Raw genomic sequence first — 18,083 nt, forward strand, 5'->3', positions numbered from 1 at the left:
TTTTTGAAATGGAGTCTTGCTGTGTCACCCAGGCTGGAGTGCAGTGGCACAATTTCAGCTCACTGTAACCTCCACCTCCCAGGTTCAAGCAATTCTTGTGCCTCAGCCTCCTGAATAGCTGGGATTACATAGGTGCGTGCCACCATGCCCGGCTAATCTTTGCATTTTTGTTTTTTTCCAAAATGGAGTCTTGCTCTATTGCCCAAGCTGGAGTGCAGGGGCACGATCTCGGCTCTCACTGCAACCTCTGCCTCCCAGGTTCAAGCGATTTTCCTGCCTCAACCTCCTGAGGAACTGGGAATACAGGCACGCACCACCATGCCCAGCTAATTTTTGTTTTTTTTAGTAGAGACGGGGTTTCACCATATTTCACCTGGCCACCATGTTGGCCAGGCTGGTATTGAACTCTTAACCTTGTGATCCGCCTGCCTTGGCCTCCCAAAGTGCTGGGATTACAGATGTGAGCCACCGCGCCTGGCCCATCTTTGTATTTTTTGTAGGGATGGGGTTTCGCCAGGGTGGTCTCAAACTCCTGACCTCAAAAGATCCGCCTGCCTCGGCCTCCCAAAGTGCTGGGATTACAGGCATGAGCCACGGCACAGTGAGCCCGGATCTTTCTTTTTTTTTTGAGACTAAGTTTCATTCTTGTCACCCAGGCTGGAGTGCAATGGCACGATCTCGGCTCACTGCAACCTCTGCCTTCTGGGTCCAAAGGATTCTCCTGCCTCAGCCTCCCAGCCTGCCTACAGCTACTGTAATTCCAAGTAGCTGGGATTACAGGTGCCTGCCATGACGCCTGGCTAATTTTTATATTTTTAGTAGAGATGGCATTTCACCATGTTGGCCAGGCTGGTCTCAAACTCCTGACCTCAGGTGATCCACCTGCCTCGGCCTCCCAAAGTGTTGGGATTACAGGTGTGAGCCACTGCACCTGGCCGGCATAGCTTAGTCTTAAATGAAAGTCTAGGCCGGGCGCGGTGGCTCACATGGTGCACGCCTGTAATCCCAGCTACTCCAGAGGCTGAAGCAAGAGAGTCGCTTGAACCTGGAGGCAGAGGTTGCAGTGAGCTGATATTGTGCCATTGCACTCCAGCCTGGGCGACAAGAGGGAAACTGTCAAAAAAAAAAAAAAGAAAGAAAGAAAGAAAGTCTAATGGTGCACAGTGCCTTTGCTGTTATATTTTAAAATGCTTATACTAGAGTTAATGACTCTGCACATCTTTTTAGAACGTGAAGTCATTTGTGACTCTCTTCCACGCCACATCTAGTCAACCAGCAAATTCTGGGTACTCTACCTTCAAAATTTACCCAACTTGAGGCCGAGTGAGGTGGCTCACGTCTGTAATCCTAGCACTTTGGGAGGCCAAGGCGGGTGGATCACCTGAGGTCAAGAGTTCGAGACCTGCCTGGCCAACATGGTGAAACCGTGTCTCTACTAAAAATCCAAAAAAAAATTAGCTGGGCATGGTGGCGGGTGCCTATAATCACAGCTATTCGGGAGGCTGAGGCAGGAGAATCGCTTCAACCCGGGGGCAGAGGTTGCAGTGAGCCAAGATTGCGCCACTTCACTCAAGCCTGGGTGAAAGAGCAAAACTCCATCTCAAAAAAAAAAAAAAAAAAAAAAATTGGGGCTGGGCGCGGTGGCTCACACCTGTAATCCCAGCACTTTGGGAGGCCAAGGCGGGCGGATCATGAGGTCACGAGTTCGAGACCAGCCTGACCAACATGGTGAAAGCCTTTCTCTACTAAAAATATAAAAATTACCTGGGCTTGGTGGTGTGCACCTGTACTCCCAGCTACTTGGGAGGCTGAGGCAGGAGAATCGCTTGAACCCTGGAGGCGGAGGTTGCAGTGAGCTGAGGTTGGGCCACTGCACTCCAGCCTAGGCGACAGAGTGAGACTCCCTCTTAAAAAAACAAAAAACCAGGTCGGACATGGTGGCTCACGTCTGTAATCTCAGCACTTTAGGAAGCCGAGGCAGGTGGATCACCTGAGGTCAGGAGTTTGAAAACAGCCTGGCTCACATGGTGAAACCCTGTCTCTACTAAAAATACAAAAATTAGCCAGGTGTGGTCGCAGGTGCCGGTAATCCCAGCTATTCCAGAGACTGAAGCAGGAGAATCACCTGAACCCGGGAGGTGGAGGTTGCAGTGAGCTGAGACTGAGCCACTGCATTCCAGCCTGGGCAACAGAGTGAGGCTCCATCTCAAAAAAAATAAATAAAATAAAATAAAATAAAAAATTGGTGGGGCATGGTGGCTCATGCCTGTAATCCCAGCACTTTGGGAGGCCAAGGTGGGCAGATCACCTGAGGTCAGGAGTTCAACACTAGGCTGACCAACATGGAGAAACCCCGTTTCTACTAAAAATACAATGCGTGGTGGCGCATGCCTGTAATCCCAGCTACTCGGGAGGCTGAGGCAGAATTGCTTGAATCTGGGAGGCAGAGGTTGCGGTGAACTGAGATAGCCCCATTGCAGTCCAGCCTGGGCAATAAGAGCAAAACTCCGTCTCAAAAAAATATAAAAAAATCTACCCAGCTTGTTCCTACCATCCTCATTGGCCCCTGCCTGGTTGGGTTACAACTGTCTGTCCCCTGGATGGTTGCTGTCACCATCTAAATCACCTACTTTGGTTCTTGATCCCAGATGTGTTCTCAATACAGCTGCTTAGAAGGCCCTTTTCAAACAATTCAGACCTCTGATCTATCACTGCTCTGCTCAGAATTTCCAGGGCTGTCCCATTTGAATTAAGACTGAGTCCTTTCCTCGGCCTACAGAGCCCTACTCTCCTCCCAAGCCCCATCTCATCTCTCTTCTGTTCCTGGCTGTTTCTCGAATATACTGAGCCCCACCCCAACCTCTGAGCCTTCGCTTACTTGCCTCCTTCATTTCCTTCCAGTCTCTGTCTAGTGTCACCTCCTCAGGGACACTTTTTTTTTTCTTTTTTTTTTGAGATGGAATCTCACTCCACCGCCCAGGCTGGAGTTCTATGGTGTGATCTCAGCTCACTGCAACCTCTGCCTCCTGGGTTCAAGCGATTCTCCCCGCTCAGCTTCCTGAGCAGCTGGGATTACAGGTGCGTGCCATCATGCCCGGCTAACTTTTGTGTTTTTGTAGAGACGGGGTTTCACCATGTTGGCCAGGCTGGTCTCGAATTCCTGACCTCAGGTGATCTGCCCACCTGGGCCTCCCAAAGTACTGGGATTACAGGTGTGAGCCACTGTGCTGGGCCAGAACACCTCCTTTGATCATTTTATCTAAGGCACACTCAAGCACTGCATCGTTTTTTTCCCCCTCAACACTGTCAGCCCTGACATAGTATAATATGGATTTTTAAGTTGTGTCTCCCTGGCTGGAATGAAAGTCCATGACCATGAGCTGGGACATTATTCCATTTACTAGTTTCTTTGGGAGCTGTTTCTTTACTTGTAAAATGGGCATTTCTGGGTTCAAGTTCCTTCTGACCAGGATGTTCTGGGGATATGAATTTCTGCTGTCTCGTGGCAGACCTGAATCACAAATATTTTTTCCCAGATATGGAAGTGTATTGCAGGTGGGCTTTGCGTGTTTCCAGGACCCCTGAGACTTTTCTTTTTTTTTTTTTTTTGAGACAGAGTTTTGCTCTTGTCGCTCAGGCTGGAGTGCAATAGCGCGATCTCAGCACAGCGCAACCTCTACCTACCGGTTTCTAGCGATTCTCCTGCCTCAGCCTCCCGAGTAGCTGGGATTACAGGCATGCGCCACCACGCCCGGCTAATTTTGTATTTCTAGTAGAGACGGGGTTTCAGCATTTTGGTCAGGCTGGTCTCAAACTTCTGACCTCAGGTGATCCGCCCACCTTGGCTCCCAAAGTGCTGAGATTACAGGCGGAGACTTCTTCACCACCAGTTTCCCACTATGGGAGTCTGTATCCTTACCACCGAAGGTAAGGCTGCATCATAGTCTGGCAATATTTTTTTGATCTTTAGACACAGTTCAATGAGAAGTATTCGAAGCAGTAAAAATGAATCACATTCCGACTGACTTTTACTAAAAAGAGTACTATTAGATGAAAATAGTTTTCACACTATTATATAAAAAAACCCATTTACTTACCCTAAAGCTAAGATCAATTAACAGAACCCCTGGGATAACAGCCCAGGCACCAAATCAGGCATCTCAGAGTCGTCCTTGACTTCCCTAAATCGCTTTCCCCCATCTCAGATTCTGAGAATTTGGTTTCTATCAAGATGTGCCTCTCCAGCCAGGCCTCTCCTGCCAGGACGGTGGCCACAGGGCCATCTCCCTCTCCTGGCGCCCCCAACTGCCTGGCCAAGGTGACTGCTACACACGTGGGGTCGCAGAATCCCTCGAGTCACAACGTCTTCAACGTCTTGTCAGTCCCCTGATCGCACTAAACGTATTTAAAGCCCCCCACTCCTTTAACAGGGTCACCTCTGTGTACAGGCGGCCTCCTCCTACTAAGTGTAGTAGCGTTCAAGGCTCCGAGACACAGGCCCCTCCCGCGTCACTCCCCGGGCACAGGAACTCCTACTCATCCCTCAGTCATCAGCTCGAAGGTTTCTTCTCCAAGAAGCCTGCCCGGCACTCGAGAAGTAGAGCCGCGAGCCTTCTCCCGGGGGCCCAGCCTTCCCCAGTACGGACAGGGATCACCCGGGAGCCCGCGCCGGGCCCCGCTGAGGCCAGGGGCTCCTCGGAGGCGCGGGAAAGCCGGGGAACCAGCGCAGTTACGGCACACACGATGCGGGGCCTGCACGGATACCGGGCGCCCGGTCCTCAGTGGTAAGACAGAGACTCCGCGGAATGGACACTGAGGTGCGGGAGGCCGCGGACACCCCATACCGCACTCCAGGTGCCAGGCTCCGCCCCGCCACTGACGGCGCTTCCGGATCCGGCGTGTGCCGGAAGTGGGCGGGCGACGGCGGCTGCGCGCGGAGGCGGTGGAGGAGGTGCTGGGAGCAGCCGGGCAGCCGCTTCCCGCCCCCGAGCCGGAGCCGGTGCGAGCGGAGCAGAGCCGAGGTCCGGCCGCGAGCGGAGCCGGCTGAGGGGGCGCCGAGCTCCCGCCATGGCCCGGAACACGCTGTCCTCGCGCTTCCGCCGGGTGGACATCGACGAATTTGACGAGAACAAATTTGTGGACGAACAGGAGGAGGCGGCGGCGGCGGCGGCGGAGCCAGGCCCGGACCCGAGCGAGGTGGACGGGCTCCTGCGGCAATATCCTTCCCTGACGCGGCGTCCGGGCCTGCGCGCGGCCTTCTCACCTTCCCACCTTCTCGGGCCCCTTCGGGCGGGCCTCCCCTGTCTCTGACCCCCGGCCCCCTCAGGTCAGCCTCCAACTCCCTGCCGACCCGGCTTCCCTGGGCCGTGCTCCCCTGAGCCCCAGTCTCCCTGGTCCCTCGTCCCCAGCCCTGGCGCCTTCTTCTGCAACGCAGTCCCGCAGGCCCCTGGACCCGGTGGACAGGCTCCCTTGGCAGCCCCGCAGGTCCCGCGCCCTCTTCCCCCCTTGCCTCCTCGTCCCCTCACGCTGTCCCTTCCTCGGGGCCCCAGCACTCCGTCCCTCCTTTGCAGGAAATCGCGCCTGTGGCGGGGCTGGGTCGGCGGCAGGGCGGAGGTGAGCTGCATCTGAGTAACCGAGTGATCAGGGAGGCTGGGGCGCGGTCCTCCGGGGCCCGATTGCTGCATGGCGTGAAGATAGGTGGGTGGACGGCTGTGGGGAAGACAGAACCCAGGAGGGAGTGGAGGCGGTCGCCGTATTTCAACCCTGGGGTCTGAGGTTGTGCCTCTCCTCCCCAGTCAGTCTAACGCTCCCGCTTAATGCTGAGAAAGGGGGACCCTATGGTTCCTCTGGACACCTTGGTGGTCTCAGCCACGGTCAACAAGTGAGTCTTGGCTCCCCCCAGTACCCTTCTGGTGCAGGAAGCAGCGGAAAAAACTAGTAGTTCAGAGCTAAGAAAAACCAGACACCTTGAAGCGAAGTGTGAAAGTAGAGCCCCACGCCTGGAAGTGACTGTTCTTGTGGCCACAGAAAACAGCATTTAGAAAAGATTAAAAATAGAGGTGATTGTCACAGCCTTGCTTGGTCCTTTAGCAGTATGAGCGCAGGAAACTGACTTATTCTTACCGGAAGGATTTTTCTTTATTCAAATGGTATTCCAGGAAGCATGTCCCCTCCCCCCGCACGGGCGGGGGCAGGGTTGGAGGCCCATGCTGTACATAAATCAGGTTCTCGGTGTTGAACCAGTTGACTCAGCTTGGAAAGTGGGGCCTGCTGCTTTAGGGGGAGCCCGGCGGTGCTCCTGAGTGTGCCTTTAAACCGAAAACCTTCAGACTTGATTTGAACAGGAATGTGTTTTCGGAAGTGGAGATTCAAGCTTGTAATTCCTGCCCCCATCAGGATCTCCCAATCCACCCTACTTATGAAATGGGGTCAAGGGAAGGGTCCCCAGGAGGGGAGGTTGGTTGTAGTCTGGTGCAGGGCCTAGCTCTTGGACAGTCAGTGCTGAAAGGGGCTCCAAGGTCAGGCTTTTGGTCCAGGACCCTCATTGAACAGATGAGGAGATCAAGCCTGTCAGCTGCTGCCTTGGTCTGGGTGCAGAACCTTGTTGAAAGTCATGTCTTGGGACTCCCCTGCCTGGTGACAGGTTCCTTGAGGCTGCTTAGAGACCTGGGCTTAGCACATCCCGGGGATGGTCGTTTCTCCATTCGTGGCAGCGTCAGAAGCGTCAGAAACCTTGTTACCATGGAGAGTGCTCCACTTGGGATTGGGGAAAGGGAGGTTAGCGGATAAAGGTAACTGAAACCCTGGCAAATACGGGGCCCAGGTAGGGAGGAGAATGGAACTGATCTATCATGTGCCAAGAATCGGACTTATATTAGACCATTGAGGACAGGGGAGCAGGGAGAGGGATAGATGGACTGGGGTTGGGGAGGGCAGAGCGGGGCCCTGTCCTGGGGCTGTATAGGGAAGTGTGCGTGGCGGGAGATCACACAGATGGAGTAGAAGGAACCCGGCTGTGCATCTGCGCACACCCCGCACTATCACGCTCTGGCTCTGTGACCTCGGACAGGTCGCATACCCTTTCACAACTCAGCATCCTCTGTTACGTGGCAGACAGCCATGCTGGCTTCCTAGATTCCGTGGGAGCCTCGTGGGCTAACCTCAGCATCACTGGGCACACAGCAAGTGTCCTGGACATGCAACTCGGGTGTGCAGGTAGAGCGGCAGCATGGGATTGTGGGAGGAGCTTGGGTGTGAGGGCCATCTAGACAGTTTTGTGACCTTGCGCAGGTAATTTCTGTTTTCTGAGCCTCAATTCCATTGCCTTTAAAATGAGATAATGATTATTGTCACAGGGCTCTTTGGAATGAGATGGCGTGTGAAAGCACCTGGCACAGGATCCGAGACCTTGTGGCGATTTAAAAGTATGAGTTCCTTTCCCCTTCAGTGAAGCAGCTTCTAGACTTCTGGATCAGGGCTCTGTCCAGAGCAGTGGTTTTGAGCAATTTTGCACCCTTCCCCTCCACCCCCAGGAAACTGGAGACATTTTGATGGTTACAGCCTGGGGATGCCACTGGAATCCAGTGGGCAGAGGCCTATGACACACAGCTAAGATCCCACGTCAGAGAATCCTGGGTCCACAGTGTCAGTTGTGCCGTGATTGAGGAAGATCTAGAGATCAAGGGCTGGACAGGATTCCCTCAGCACCACAGCCTGTTCTCTGAAAAGGCCTAAAGCCAGCCAAGTATGACAGCCGGCTTCAAGAATGATAGGTGACTTCAGGGAGGTCCTCCCTGTGCCCCACGTCTCCCAACTGCTGAAGGCCCTCACCCATCAATGGGCCGAGTGATTGCTGGACACATGGTGCTGAGTTAATGCCACAGCAGTAGCTTTGTGCCCCCGTGGACTAGTTTTATCCCTCCCCTTCCCCATCCACCATTTGAATGATTTCGTTTGTTAGTTGTGCCAGGTTTACATGAAGAGCAAGTGAGCCTATTTTCTGTTCTGCCTATGGGATCCTGCTTATTGCTTTGGGAACACCACATTAGAAAAGAGTTACAAGGGCCGGGCGCGGTGGCTCACGCCTGTAACCCAGCACTTTGGGGAGGCCGAGGTGGACGGATCACAAGGTCAGGAGATCGAGACCATCCTGTCTAACACAGTGAAACCCCATCTCTACTAAAAATACAAAAAAAAATTAGCCAGGCGTGGTGGCAGGCGCCTGTCGTCCCAGCTACTCGGGAGGCCGATGCAGGAGAATGGCATGAACCTGGGAGGCGGAGCTTGCAGTGAGCCAATATTGCGCCACTGCACTCTAGCCTGGGCGACAGAGCGAGACTCCATCTCAAAAAAAAAAAAAAGTTACAAAGCAGAGGTTATCAGTGGCTGATACCAGGCTGTCCTTGTTTGGATGGGGAAAAGGAACTCCAGAACTGAAAGACAGAGGGACTGGACTGCCTCTTGAGTGTAGAAGGTGGATCAGAGCCAAGCAGGGAGCTGGGGAACCAGGGCTGGGAGTGGCTCGCCTGGTGGCGCAGACCCAGCTCACTCAAGATGGAGCTCACACTGGGGAAGCCAGGAGATTCAGCTCTGCTCCGAAGGCCCTTCCTGTCTGCACGTGGGTATCACTGCATGAAGAGGAGTAGAGACCTGATTGGGCAGAAGCCATTCCTTGTTCTATTTTTGAAGCTTTTTGGCTGAAGCCAGTGTTTCATACGAGGAAATGAAAGTTGGCTGATGTAATTCAGTTTAAAATAGGTGTCACCTTTGGGGACCTAACCCAGATTGTAATTTTCTTTTGCATGCTGGGTATTCAGAACTCAGCAAAGAATGTGTTGTCAGGATTGCAACTGAGGTTGGGGGGTAAGAGTGGAGACTGGCTTTGTTGGCAAAAGCTTCTGTTAGATTGATGAACTCTTTCCAGGTAACAGTTGGGACCTCACTGATCCCGATAGATCTTCGAAGTTCTAGCACATCTTAATTTCCTTAATAGTTTAATTGATGAAGAGCATTGATGAAGAGTTAGGAGGTCTCCCTTTGTACCTACATTTTCCCCTTTTTTAGAATGAGAAGATGAGAACGACCTCCAGTACGGGTGCTGTGAGGATCCAGTAGGGGAGATTCAGTGCTCAGCACCAAGCAGGTGCAAGTGAACGCAATCCAATTTTACAGCAAGTTCCCCCTCCAGCAAGTTCCCCTCCTTGACGTGGAAGGTAGCGAGGGAGGAAGAAGGAGGGTTTGCATGGTTGGCAGAGGTGCCCTGCACCCTCCCCGTGCAGGCTGTAAACAGTCTCTGCCCACCTGGAAGCCGTGGAAGGTGGGTGGTATGGATGAGATCCCATCTGACTGTGTTCTCTGAGCTGTTTCTGAAGTGAGCTTGTTCATGACAGCATGGACGTGCTTGAGCCTAGCTATCCTTAACTGGTGGTGATGCACAGGGGACATGCTTCGGGCATTCCATGCAGCCTTGCGGAACTCTCCCATCAACACCAAGAATCAAGCTGTGAAGGTAAAGGGGTGGCGCTGTGGCTCTGCTGGGGGCTGTTGGGACCAGGGCTGTGGGTGTCTACCTAGTGGGAGTGTGAGCTCCCCCAGGCTCCGGGTGGCGCCCGTTTCATCCACATCAGAGGGAGTGAGTTGGCACTGGGCAGGGCTTCCACAGAAGCCTCCTGGCGCTCCCTAGGTGGTGAGGCTCCTCTGACATCAAAGCTGTCAGTGTTTATACGAGAACCTCTGCACGGAAGCCTTCCCTCCTGCTCACGGCCTCGTAGGCTGAGAAGTTAGCCTGACCCTGGCTGATGAGGAAAATGGATGAATTCGCTCACCTGTGGTGCTTATGCTCCTACAGGCTGTTGAATAGGCTTTGTCTGCCCGAGGATTTTAAGTACCCATACACTTTCCTACCTTCTAAAAACTAAATTGTGCTTACTGCATCACCAAGGCTAAAACTTGGTTCAGAGAAAGGGGTCTCCCTAGAGCTGGGATTCTGGCAGCTGTGACAGCATCTTGATGTCACCAATGGCTGCACCTTCACAGAGTTCTGGGGAATGGCCCCACCCTTCTGGGTATGAACACAAGAGAGACGCTGCAGCCGAGTCAACCTGGTTTTATTTTTATTTTTTAATAGTCCACCACCATTGTGGAGTATAAGTCCTTATTGGTATCATCTAAAATAGTGATGGACTGGGTGCCATGGTTTATGCCTGTAATCCCAGCACTTTGGGAGGTGGAAGGATCGCTTGAGCTCAGGAGTTTGAGACCAGCCTGGGCAACATAACGAGACTTTGTCTGTATTAAAAATTAAAAAAAATAATTAGCTGGGCATGGTGGCATGTGCCTGTAGCCCTGAGGTGGGAGGATTGCTTGAGCCTGGGAGAGGCTGCAGTGAGCTGAGATTGTACCACTGCACTCTAGCCTAGGCAACAGAGCAAGACCCCGCCCCTCCCTCCCTCTCTCTCCCTCTCTTCTCTTCTCTCTCTCTCTGAGTTGATACTTGTCCTAGTAAACCACTTCCTCCCCCAAAATAAGTAGAATAACTTGTTGGCATAAATAAAAGATACTTTGAAATTTAAATCCACAAAAGACGTTCTAACCCGCTTATTTTAACCATCCTGGACGAATTAGAAACTGGGCGGTGCTTCTGGTGATCTGTGTCCTTGCTTTGGTGTGGGGCATGGCATGGCGGTGCCTGCGCAGCTCTGGGCCTCACTTACTCTTTTTCTTCTGCAGGAGCGAGCCCAGGGTGTGGTGCTGAAAGTGCTCACAAACTTCAAGAGCAGCGAGATTGAGCAGGCTGTGCAGTCACTGGACAGAAACGGCGTTGACTTGTTAATGAAGTACATTTATAAAGGCTTTGAGAAGCCCACAGAAAATAGCAGCGCAGTGTTACTCCAGTGGCACGAAAAGGTATGTGAATGCTGCCACGCGCCCCATTGAGCCACCTGGCTTGCCTTGGGGTTCAATCAGCAGGCCTGATTTTCCAGAACAAACGTAGGACGGTCTGATAGGCGTGTGGGGTCAGAGGACGAGCCCCAACCTGGGACATGTGGTCACTTCCCTCTCCCAAGGAAGCTCCTGGTAGGGACCTGCTGTCTCTGGTAATCGCAGTTACTTTTTTGCTTTTTAGCTGCCGACTTATATCAGACATGCCCTTGGTACAGGACATGTGGGCAGATAACATGGCATGGTAAGGTGGTCAGACAGTCTAGGTAGGAAGGGGACTTGCTGGTTGGTTGGGGCTTCATGATACTTTGTAGTGGTGGGGGCAGCTGTTGGGGGTTCTTAGAAACAGAGTCCTCCAGCCAGCTCTAAGGGCTTCCTGCCCTGGCCTCAGCTTTAGCAGGCCAGAGTGAGCAGTGGGCAGAAACCTTGACCTCACTTAATATGGCCTTCATCCAGGTGAAGCAGAAAGAGCTGTGTCTGCCCTTCGCTTGGGTCCGTGTGAGAGCAAGGCCTTTGGCAAGCCTGTGTCCTGTCTGTACCACTGGGGCTGCCTCCCACACCCTCCCCTGCACACCCCTAGTGCCACAGTAAGCACGCCCACCATTAAAGCAGACCAGGAGTTACTAACGTGCCTGCCTTCCTCAGAGGCTCAGTGTTGAGTTGGAAGAGAGGGGTTTTACAGTGGGCCAGTCCTTAAGGTGGTGTGGGTGTTGGGCTGTGGTTGTGGCCTTAGGTCTGCTGGTGGGTGTACTGTGCCTCCTTGGCCTCCCCTCTCCTGGGCTCAGAAGGAAGTGAACAAGTCCTCTGTATGATGAGGAGGCCAGGCCCTCTCGTCCCTTTAAGGCAGCTTGGTGCCTGCCAGTCAGCGGGCGGCACTCAGTGGGCTTGTGTGCATCTGTAAACTCAGCACTTTGGGAGGCTGAGGCAGGATGATTGCTGGAGCCCAGGAGTTCAAGAACAGCCCAGGCAATATAGTGAGACCCCATCTCTACAAAAAAATAAATTAGGCTGGGTGTGGTGGCTCACGCCTGTAATCCCAGCACTTTGGGAGGCGGAGGCAGGCGGATGACCTGAGGTCAGGAGTTCGAGACCAGCCTGGGCAACATGGTGAAACTCCGTCTCTGCTAAAAATACAAAAATTAGCTGGGGGTGGTGGTGGGCGCCTGTAATCCTAGCTACTTGGGAGGCTGAGGCAGAAGCGCTTGAACCGGGGAGGCGGGGTTGCAGTGAGCCGAGATCGTGCCATTGCACTCCAGCCTGGGCGACAAGAGCGAAACTCCGTCTTAAAAAATAAATTAGCCGGGCCTGGTGTTGTACACCTGTGGTCCCAGCTACTCAGGAGGATGGCTTGAGCCCAGGACATCAAGGCTGTGCAGTGAGCTGTGATCTGGGCAACAGAGTGAGACCCCGTCTCAAAAGGGAAGCTCGAGGGCTCTGCTTTGTGTGCTGGTGACAGTGTTCTCAAGCCAGTTCTGCCCAAGAGCCAACAGCTCTCGGGACCCCACGGCTCCAGGACAGGGCTCCTTCCCTAGAATGTGCTCTATCTCAGGAATCCTCTTTCGAGGGTCTGTGACAGGATCTAGGTCAGGGAATGTTCCCCCTGTCTCTGGCAAGCCAGGCTCCCCTTGGCCAGCCAGGTCTCATCTGACACGTTTTCTTTTCCTGCCCCCACAGGCCTTAGCAGTAGGAGGACTAGGCTCCATTATAAGAGTTCTTACAGCAAGAAAGACTGTTTAAAAAAAATAAAAAGACTCATGTTACCTTGAGAAGAATTCTGGATGCCCAGTCTGGTGAAGGAAGGGATTGACAATGGACCATCTTCCTAGGAACTCCCAAGTAAACTATTTCAGGACATGTATCTGCTGAAATGTATTTTATTTTCAAGGTGGAGGGGAAAATCGTGTTTCCTAAATCCTGTTTAGGATCTGATAGTCTATGCCTTTGTCTCTGAGTACTGCAGAACTGACATTTTGATGGTCTACCAGAGTGGTGGCTGGTGTTGGTCAGGTGCACCTGTGTGCACTGGGGGAGGGATGGTTTGGGCAGGTGCAGATCCAAGGGTTGTGGTAAACGGGAGAGCTTGTGTTTTTGAAGTGGGAAAAAACCCAAGAGTTTGTACAGACATCCTGTCTTCCCAGAGAAGGTGGATACTCTTGGGCTCATTGTAAAGTGCCTGCTGCATCAATAAAGCTCTTGGCTTATTAGTATATACATTGCGGTGTGTTTCATGTATGTAAAAAAATGGTAATGAATGGGATGGTAATGAATGAGAGTTCAGTTGTTCCGGAAACCCGATGTGGAAGGAGTAGATCTGTGTCCCTGTTGAGCCACCCCTGGGAGCAAGCATGGCAATCCACAGGCCCTCTGCCACAGGATGCCAGCCTCGGCCTCAGAGCTGCCGGCTGCTGCAGAGAGGTGTTTGCTGAATAAACTATTTATTGTTTCTTACTCCTTTGATTTGTATGTAATTAATTTTGGAGCTTATTTAATAAAGTGCCAAACATTTAATGATTGATCTAGGCTTTAAAAGTCTTCAGTTTGTGGGATTGCACTTGGACTCTTGAGGGTGGGGCCTCAAATGTGCCTGGTCACGTCTCCTGATGCTGGGTTGGCTGTGCTGCAGAATCACTGCTGCATGAACAAGTTTTCTTTAAAGAACTAAACATCAGAAATGGGGAGCAATCAGCAAATAGATGGCATAATTTTGTTCTCCATAACCAGTAACAGCCTCTCTGAGGGGCAAAAATGCTTTTCTTTCCTTTTCAGCACATGTAACTGCAGCTTGCATTCTGTTAAAGGTTAGGGCCCCATTCACACTCCGGAAGCTCCTCTGGGTCATACAGGCCTTGGATGCAGACTTTGACCAAAGTGACACAGTCTTCCCCTCCACAGCTCTCCCCTCCTCAGCCCCTCTGCAGAACCACTGCAATTCTTGGGGGGTAGAATGAGGCTGTTGGCTTCATTAAATTACGTATATTTATTCACCCAAATCCAGTCTGGGAAGGTTCTTTCTGAAAGACAAACATTCTCTAGCCCTTGAAGTTGGCCTTGGAATGTTAAATATGAGACACAAAATACCAGATTTAATGAGTCAAAGAAATATTGACACACCAAACTAGTAAAATCCATTGTAGTTGCATCTGGATTGAAGAGCTTTAATCAAAAAGTGTATTGCACCACAGATGAATTTTCTACAGCAGTTTTCAAGAATACAATCCCTATTTACAACATGGAAGGAGAGCTCAAGATCCATCGCTCGTATAAAGGGCTATAGATACCGTCGCTAACACAGAAAGTTTTATACAAGTCAAAGTGCATTAAATCACTTAGAATATTTACTCCACTCTTCCTCTTAAAGCTGAAAGAAATTCAACATGCAGGAGGAAAGCCTAATCAGTGAAGCCTTCCTAAAGTGAGTACAGACCTAGGAATGGGCCCCACAGCTACACCTAAAACTGCCGAGGAGCGGGGCCTGGGGTGAGTGTGGGACCAGTTCAATGGCTGGAGAAGCCACGGAGGCAGCGGACGGGCTTCTGTGGAAATGTAGCTGCCTTTGGCTGGCTGTGAGCTACCCAGTCTGAGATTCTTTCCTGGAACAGTTGAAAAAGGAAATCCTACTTTGAAAAAAGGCTACCTCTTACCCATCAAACTTGCAAAACAGAAGAGACTCCTGTTTCGTGTTCCCACCAGGTAAATGGAAATTCGTGTTCTAAACAAGGGATAACTGTCTGCAAGGAGGAGCCAGATGAGGAGGTGCCTCTGGAGAAGGGGCCTCTGGAAGGCAGAGAGCCTGAGCTGGGACTAAGGAGATGCTGCCCTGGCTTGGTTCTTCATGGAAATTTCCTTAGGTTAACGTTGCAAATACGTGTTTTTCTGTGACACATTTTATATACCTATTTTGGCCCTAAGCATGATTGAGAAATACAACTTTCCATCGCTGGATAATGGATAATAAATTTAGGAGCTCCAGTTATTAATTTAGATTTTTATTTAACCAGTGAAACTGTCATCAAACAATAAACGGTTTCCTTTTAGATTCAATATTGTGGCTTTTCCAGAACCAGCATGTTCCCTTTCCTCAGTAACGAGGAATCCATAAAACAAGTTTTTGTTGGTTACTACCAGAGTCATGTGCATGCTACAAGTGCTGCAGCCAGCTGGGCGCCGTCTGGGTGTAGTGTTTTTTAAGTATTTGGGGTGGGATGAGGGAGAGAGAGTGGCTCCACACACAAGGCAGACTGCCCCAATGTCTCCATCAAGGCTGGGGGACAGCTGCTGCCCCCACTGGAGACAGCGGACTGTCCTTCAGTAGAAGACAGGTGATCTGCATCGCCCAGTGGTAGCGCGGCACAGAATCAAGACAAAGCACACGAGATCCCACTGCACTTCAGAGGGAGCAGTGCCAGAGTGCGAGTGAGAAGACAAAGGAACAGGAATCCTAGTTTTAGGAAGAATTTCCTCTGGACGCTCTGATTTTAAGAACACCAGTTAAATGGATTTTATAGTACAGAAGACATGTTTATAGTAGTGATGAACTTCAGCTATAAAAAATAGTTTAAAATGGTTTACCAGCAACCTATCCAAGACAAGTACATTCATTAAAAAGGCAATTGAGTGTATTTGGTACTAAGGGTCTTTTCATATATTTGCCAGTTTTCTTTCTTTTTTTTTTTTTTTTGAGACAGAGTCTGGCTGTGTCCCCCAGGCTGGAGTGCAGTGGCACCATCTCGGCTCACTGCAAGCCCCGCCTCCCGGGTTCACGCCACTCCTGCCTCAGCCTCCCGAGTAGCTGGGACCACAGGCGCCCGCCACCACGCCCGGCTAATTTTTTTGCATTTTTAGTAGAGACAGGGTTTGACTATGTTGGCCAGGATGGTCTCGAACTCCTGACCTCGTGATCCGCCCACCTCGGCCTCCCAAAGTGCTGGGATTACAGGCTTGAGCCACCGCGCCCGGCCGCTACTTTTCTAAAGTAAAGTGGAGATACGTCAGAAAGTTGCGTATTCCTCATTCATCCACACTGGCCCTTAAAGATGGATCCTCTAAAGTTCTAGGTGGTTTGAGAGACAAGGTGAAAGAATAGTTTCTTGAGAGGAAGGGATAAAAAGCTTCTAACTCATCTGAATTTTTAAAAGCCACTCCCATAGAGTTCCCATGGAGTTGGCTGTTCCTGGCAGAGGCAGGTGGGTTTGGCCTGCCGGGCACCATCTCAAAGGGCCGTCTCTACCTCCCATAGCATCGCTACATGGTGACTCAGGTGTGCCTGCCAGATGCTGATGGCTTCAGCTGTAAGTGCTAACGTGAAGTTAGAGGATTCAGGTGCAGACAGGGTGCTGGCTGGAGCTGGGATATTAGCAGCACTGTGGAAATCTGGGTAGTGCCAGGACCCTCCTGTTTGGTGACCAGAATGACAGGATCAGCTACCCCCTGAGGTTCAGGTCAGCCTGCAGGGAAGTGGGCCTTAGTCTTGTAAACAATGTTTAGACGCTTGTACAAAATACTGCAGTTACAGTGATTAAAAACCCACCCAGACTGGTGTGTCAGTGTTCTTTTCACAGAAAAAGTGTCAACCCATGGAGCTCCATCCTTGGGTAGTCCCCTCTAGGACCATGGTATCCGAGGGTTTGAGATAGACGGCCGGATGCTGCCCTTGGGAGCTGGTTTCGACCCAAACCATGACATCTGCATTTGAAACAGAAAAGGCTTCTGAGATGCAAATCAGGACTTGGTGCCAGGGAAACTGAACTGCCCCTCCCCTGAGCCTGTCACTCCTGCCCCCCACGCATCCTGCCTCTGGCTCTGAGCAGAGCAAGAAGATGGTGCCAGTAACTAGTCTGCAGACCTGCGCTCAGTACAGGAGGGAAATGAGAGAAAAACACTGAGTTGACAGGAACAAGATAGTGGAACTGTAGGTATTTTTTCCTATTAGAGCATTTAGGCAGACACTTTTGGAATTTGAGTGCTGAGCCAGACCTGGGGCTCTCGATAAAGCGCTATCAATGAAAATGCTTTGAAAAATACGTGGCCTGTTGGTTAAGTACAGCACAGACATTTGGGCACAAAGGATGTCATCGCTAAAAAGTGCTTGGATCAAGTTCATCCAAAAGCAGCCAAGTTGATCATGCAGCTGTGCTGGTACCTACCTTCGGGTGTAGGGCTAAGGGGTCTTAAACTGCTACTGCTGGGATGACTGATGACATATTTTGGAAGCTGGAACAGTAGACCAGAGAACCCTACCTTATATTCCAGAGTTTCCTTGAGCATGTTCTCCTCCTCTTGGGAAAAGTTCAGCAACACTGACACAGCTTTTATAAGATGAAAAGCCTGAAACACAGTTAAGTTTTGCTGCCATAGGCCTTGGTGGAGGTGAGGCAAGGTGGGGTCGGGGGAGCTACATGGCATTTCCTGCTTTCTTTGGTTAGCAGGACCAGGTGGTGGGTGACGCTCTGGCACTCTGAAGTTTGGCAGCAATGATAGTTTCTTTCTTCCCCTGCATCCTCGGGGGCCTGGCAGGCTTAAGGGAACTACCCCAGCAGCTATCCTACCCTTTGGCAGGACCCAGGAGCGATGGGCGGATTCCGTTCCCGGCTTCCAGCCTCTGGCCTCAGCACCCAGGCCAGGATTTAGAAGTGGAGCCCACGTCTCCCACCAGGAGCCGGTTCCTGCACAGCCTCTCCCGCCAGCCGCTCACTCCGCAGGCCAACGCCAGCAGGAGAAATGACTGGGCGCCCACAAGGGCGTCAAATCAGGATGTACGAGGAAAAGGGAGAAACAGGCTGGGCAGGGGTCCCTGCAGGACAGACTGTAGGGCGGGGCCTCAATACCCAAAAGACACCTCAAAAGCCCTTTACCTCGGATTCGCGACAGGACATGAATTTTAAAACCACATGTTTAAGATACTCAAAGTTGATCTCGCGGGCATCCGTCAGGTCAGCGTTATTTGTGACGGAAGGTGCCATGTTTGCCATCTCAGGTCCAGGTTTCTCCCGGGCTTCGAAGAGCTCATTATCAGGTCTGATTTTCTGAAAAACCAGTGGGAAAGATGCTACACTGAACCCTCTGAGGCAGGTGGAAAAAATCACACGGGAGGTTCACCTGGTCCAAACTATGATCACTATCGTAGGGCAAAAAGGGCCCCACCT

At 51.6% G+C, this 18,083-nt stretch overlaps 2 protein-coding genes across 7 annotated transcripts in view; one reads left to right on the forward strand and one right to left on the reverse strand.

Moving 5' to 3' along the window:
- The first annotated feature begins 4,917 nt into the window (after window positions 1–4,917).
- On the forward strand, window positions 4,918–13,456 carry ARPC5L (actin related protein 2/3 complex subunit 5 like). Its single transcript, XM_003264125.3, has 4 exons — window positions 4,918–5,216; window positions 9,436–9,508; window positions 10,729–10,905; window positions 12,616–13,456. The coding sequence occupies exons 1-4, from the start codon at window positions 5,068–5,070 to the stop codon at window positions 12,676–12,678; spliced, it is 462 nt and encodes a 153-aa protein (XP_003264173.1). The 5' UTR covers window positions 4,918–5,067; the 3' UTR covers window positions 12,679–13,456.
- Window positions 13,457–15,847: 2,391 nt separating this feature from the next.
- Window positions 15,848–18,083, reverse strand: part of GOLGA1 (golgin A1) — a 62,987-nt gene continuing 60,751 nt past the window's right edge. For all 6 annotated transcript variants that reach the window (XM_030817806.1, XM_030817807.1, XM_030817802.1 and 3 more), the window contains 3 exons: window positions 17,793–17,963; window positions 17,179–17,265; window positions 15,848–16,623 (listed from right to left, as the gene is read on the reverse strand). In XM_030817806.1, the coding sequence (XP_030673666.1) occupies window positions 16,543–16,623; window positions 17,179–17,265; window positions 17,793–17,963 (339 nt within the window). In that variant the 3' untranslated portion in view covers window positions 15,848–16,542. The remainder of the gene's footprint in view (window positions 16,624–17,178; window positions 17,266–17,792; window positions 17,964–18,083) is intronic.

This window comes from Nomascus leucogenys, chromosome 8, assembly GCF_006542625.1.
Source record: "Nomascus leucogenys isolate Asia chromosome 8, Asia_NLE_v1, whole genome shotgun sequence".
Classification (NCBI taxonomy): Eukaryota; Metazoa; Chordata; class Mammalia; order Primates; family Hylobatidae; genus Nomascus; species Nomascus leucogenys.

Coding starts and splice junctions, on each gene's coding strand:
- ARPC5L (XM_003264125.3), top strand. CDS start 5,068: ATGGCCCGGAACACGCTGTCCTCGCGCTTCCGCCGGGTGGACATCGAC. Junction 5,217..9,435: donor GTGGACGGGCTCCTGCGGCA/ATATCCTTCCCT, acceptor GTGGTGATGCAC/AGGGGACATGCTTCGGGCAT. Junction 10,906..12,615: donor TACTCCAGTGGCACGAAAAG/GTATGTGAATGC, acceptor CTGCCCCCACAG/GCCTTAGCAGTAGGAGGACT.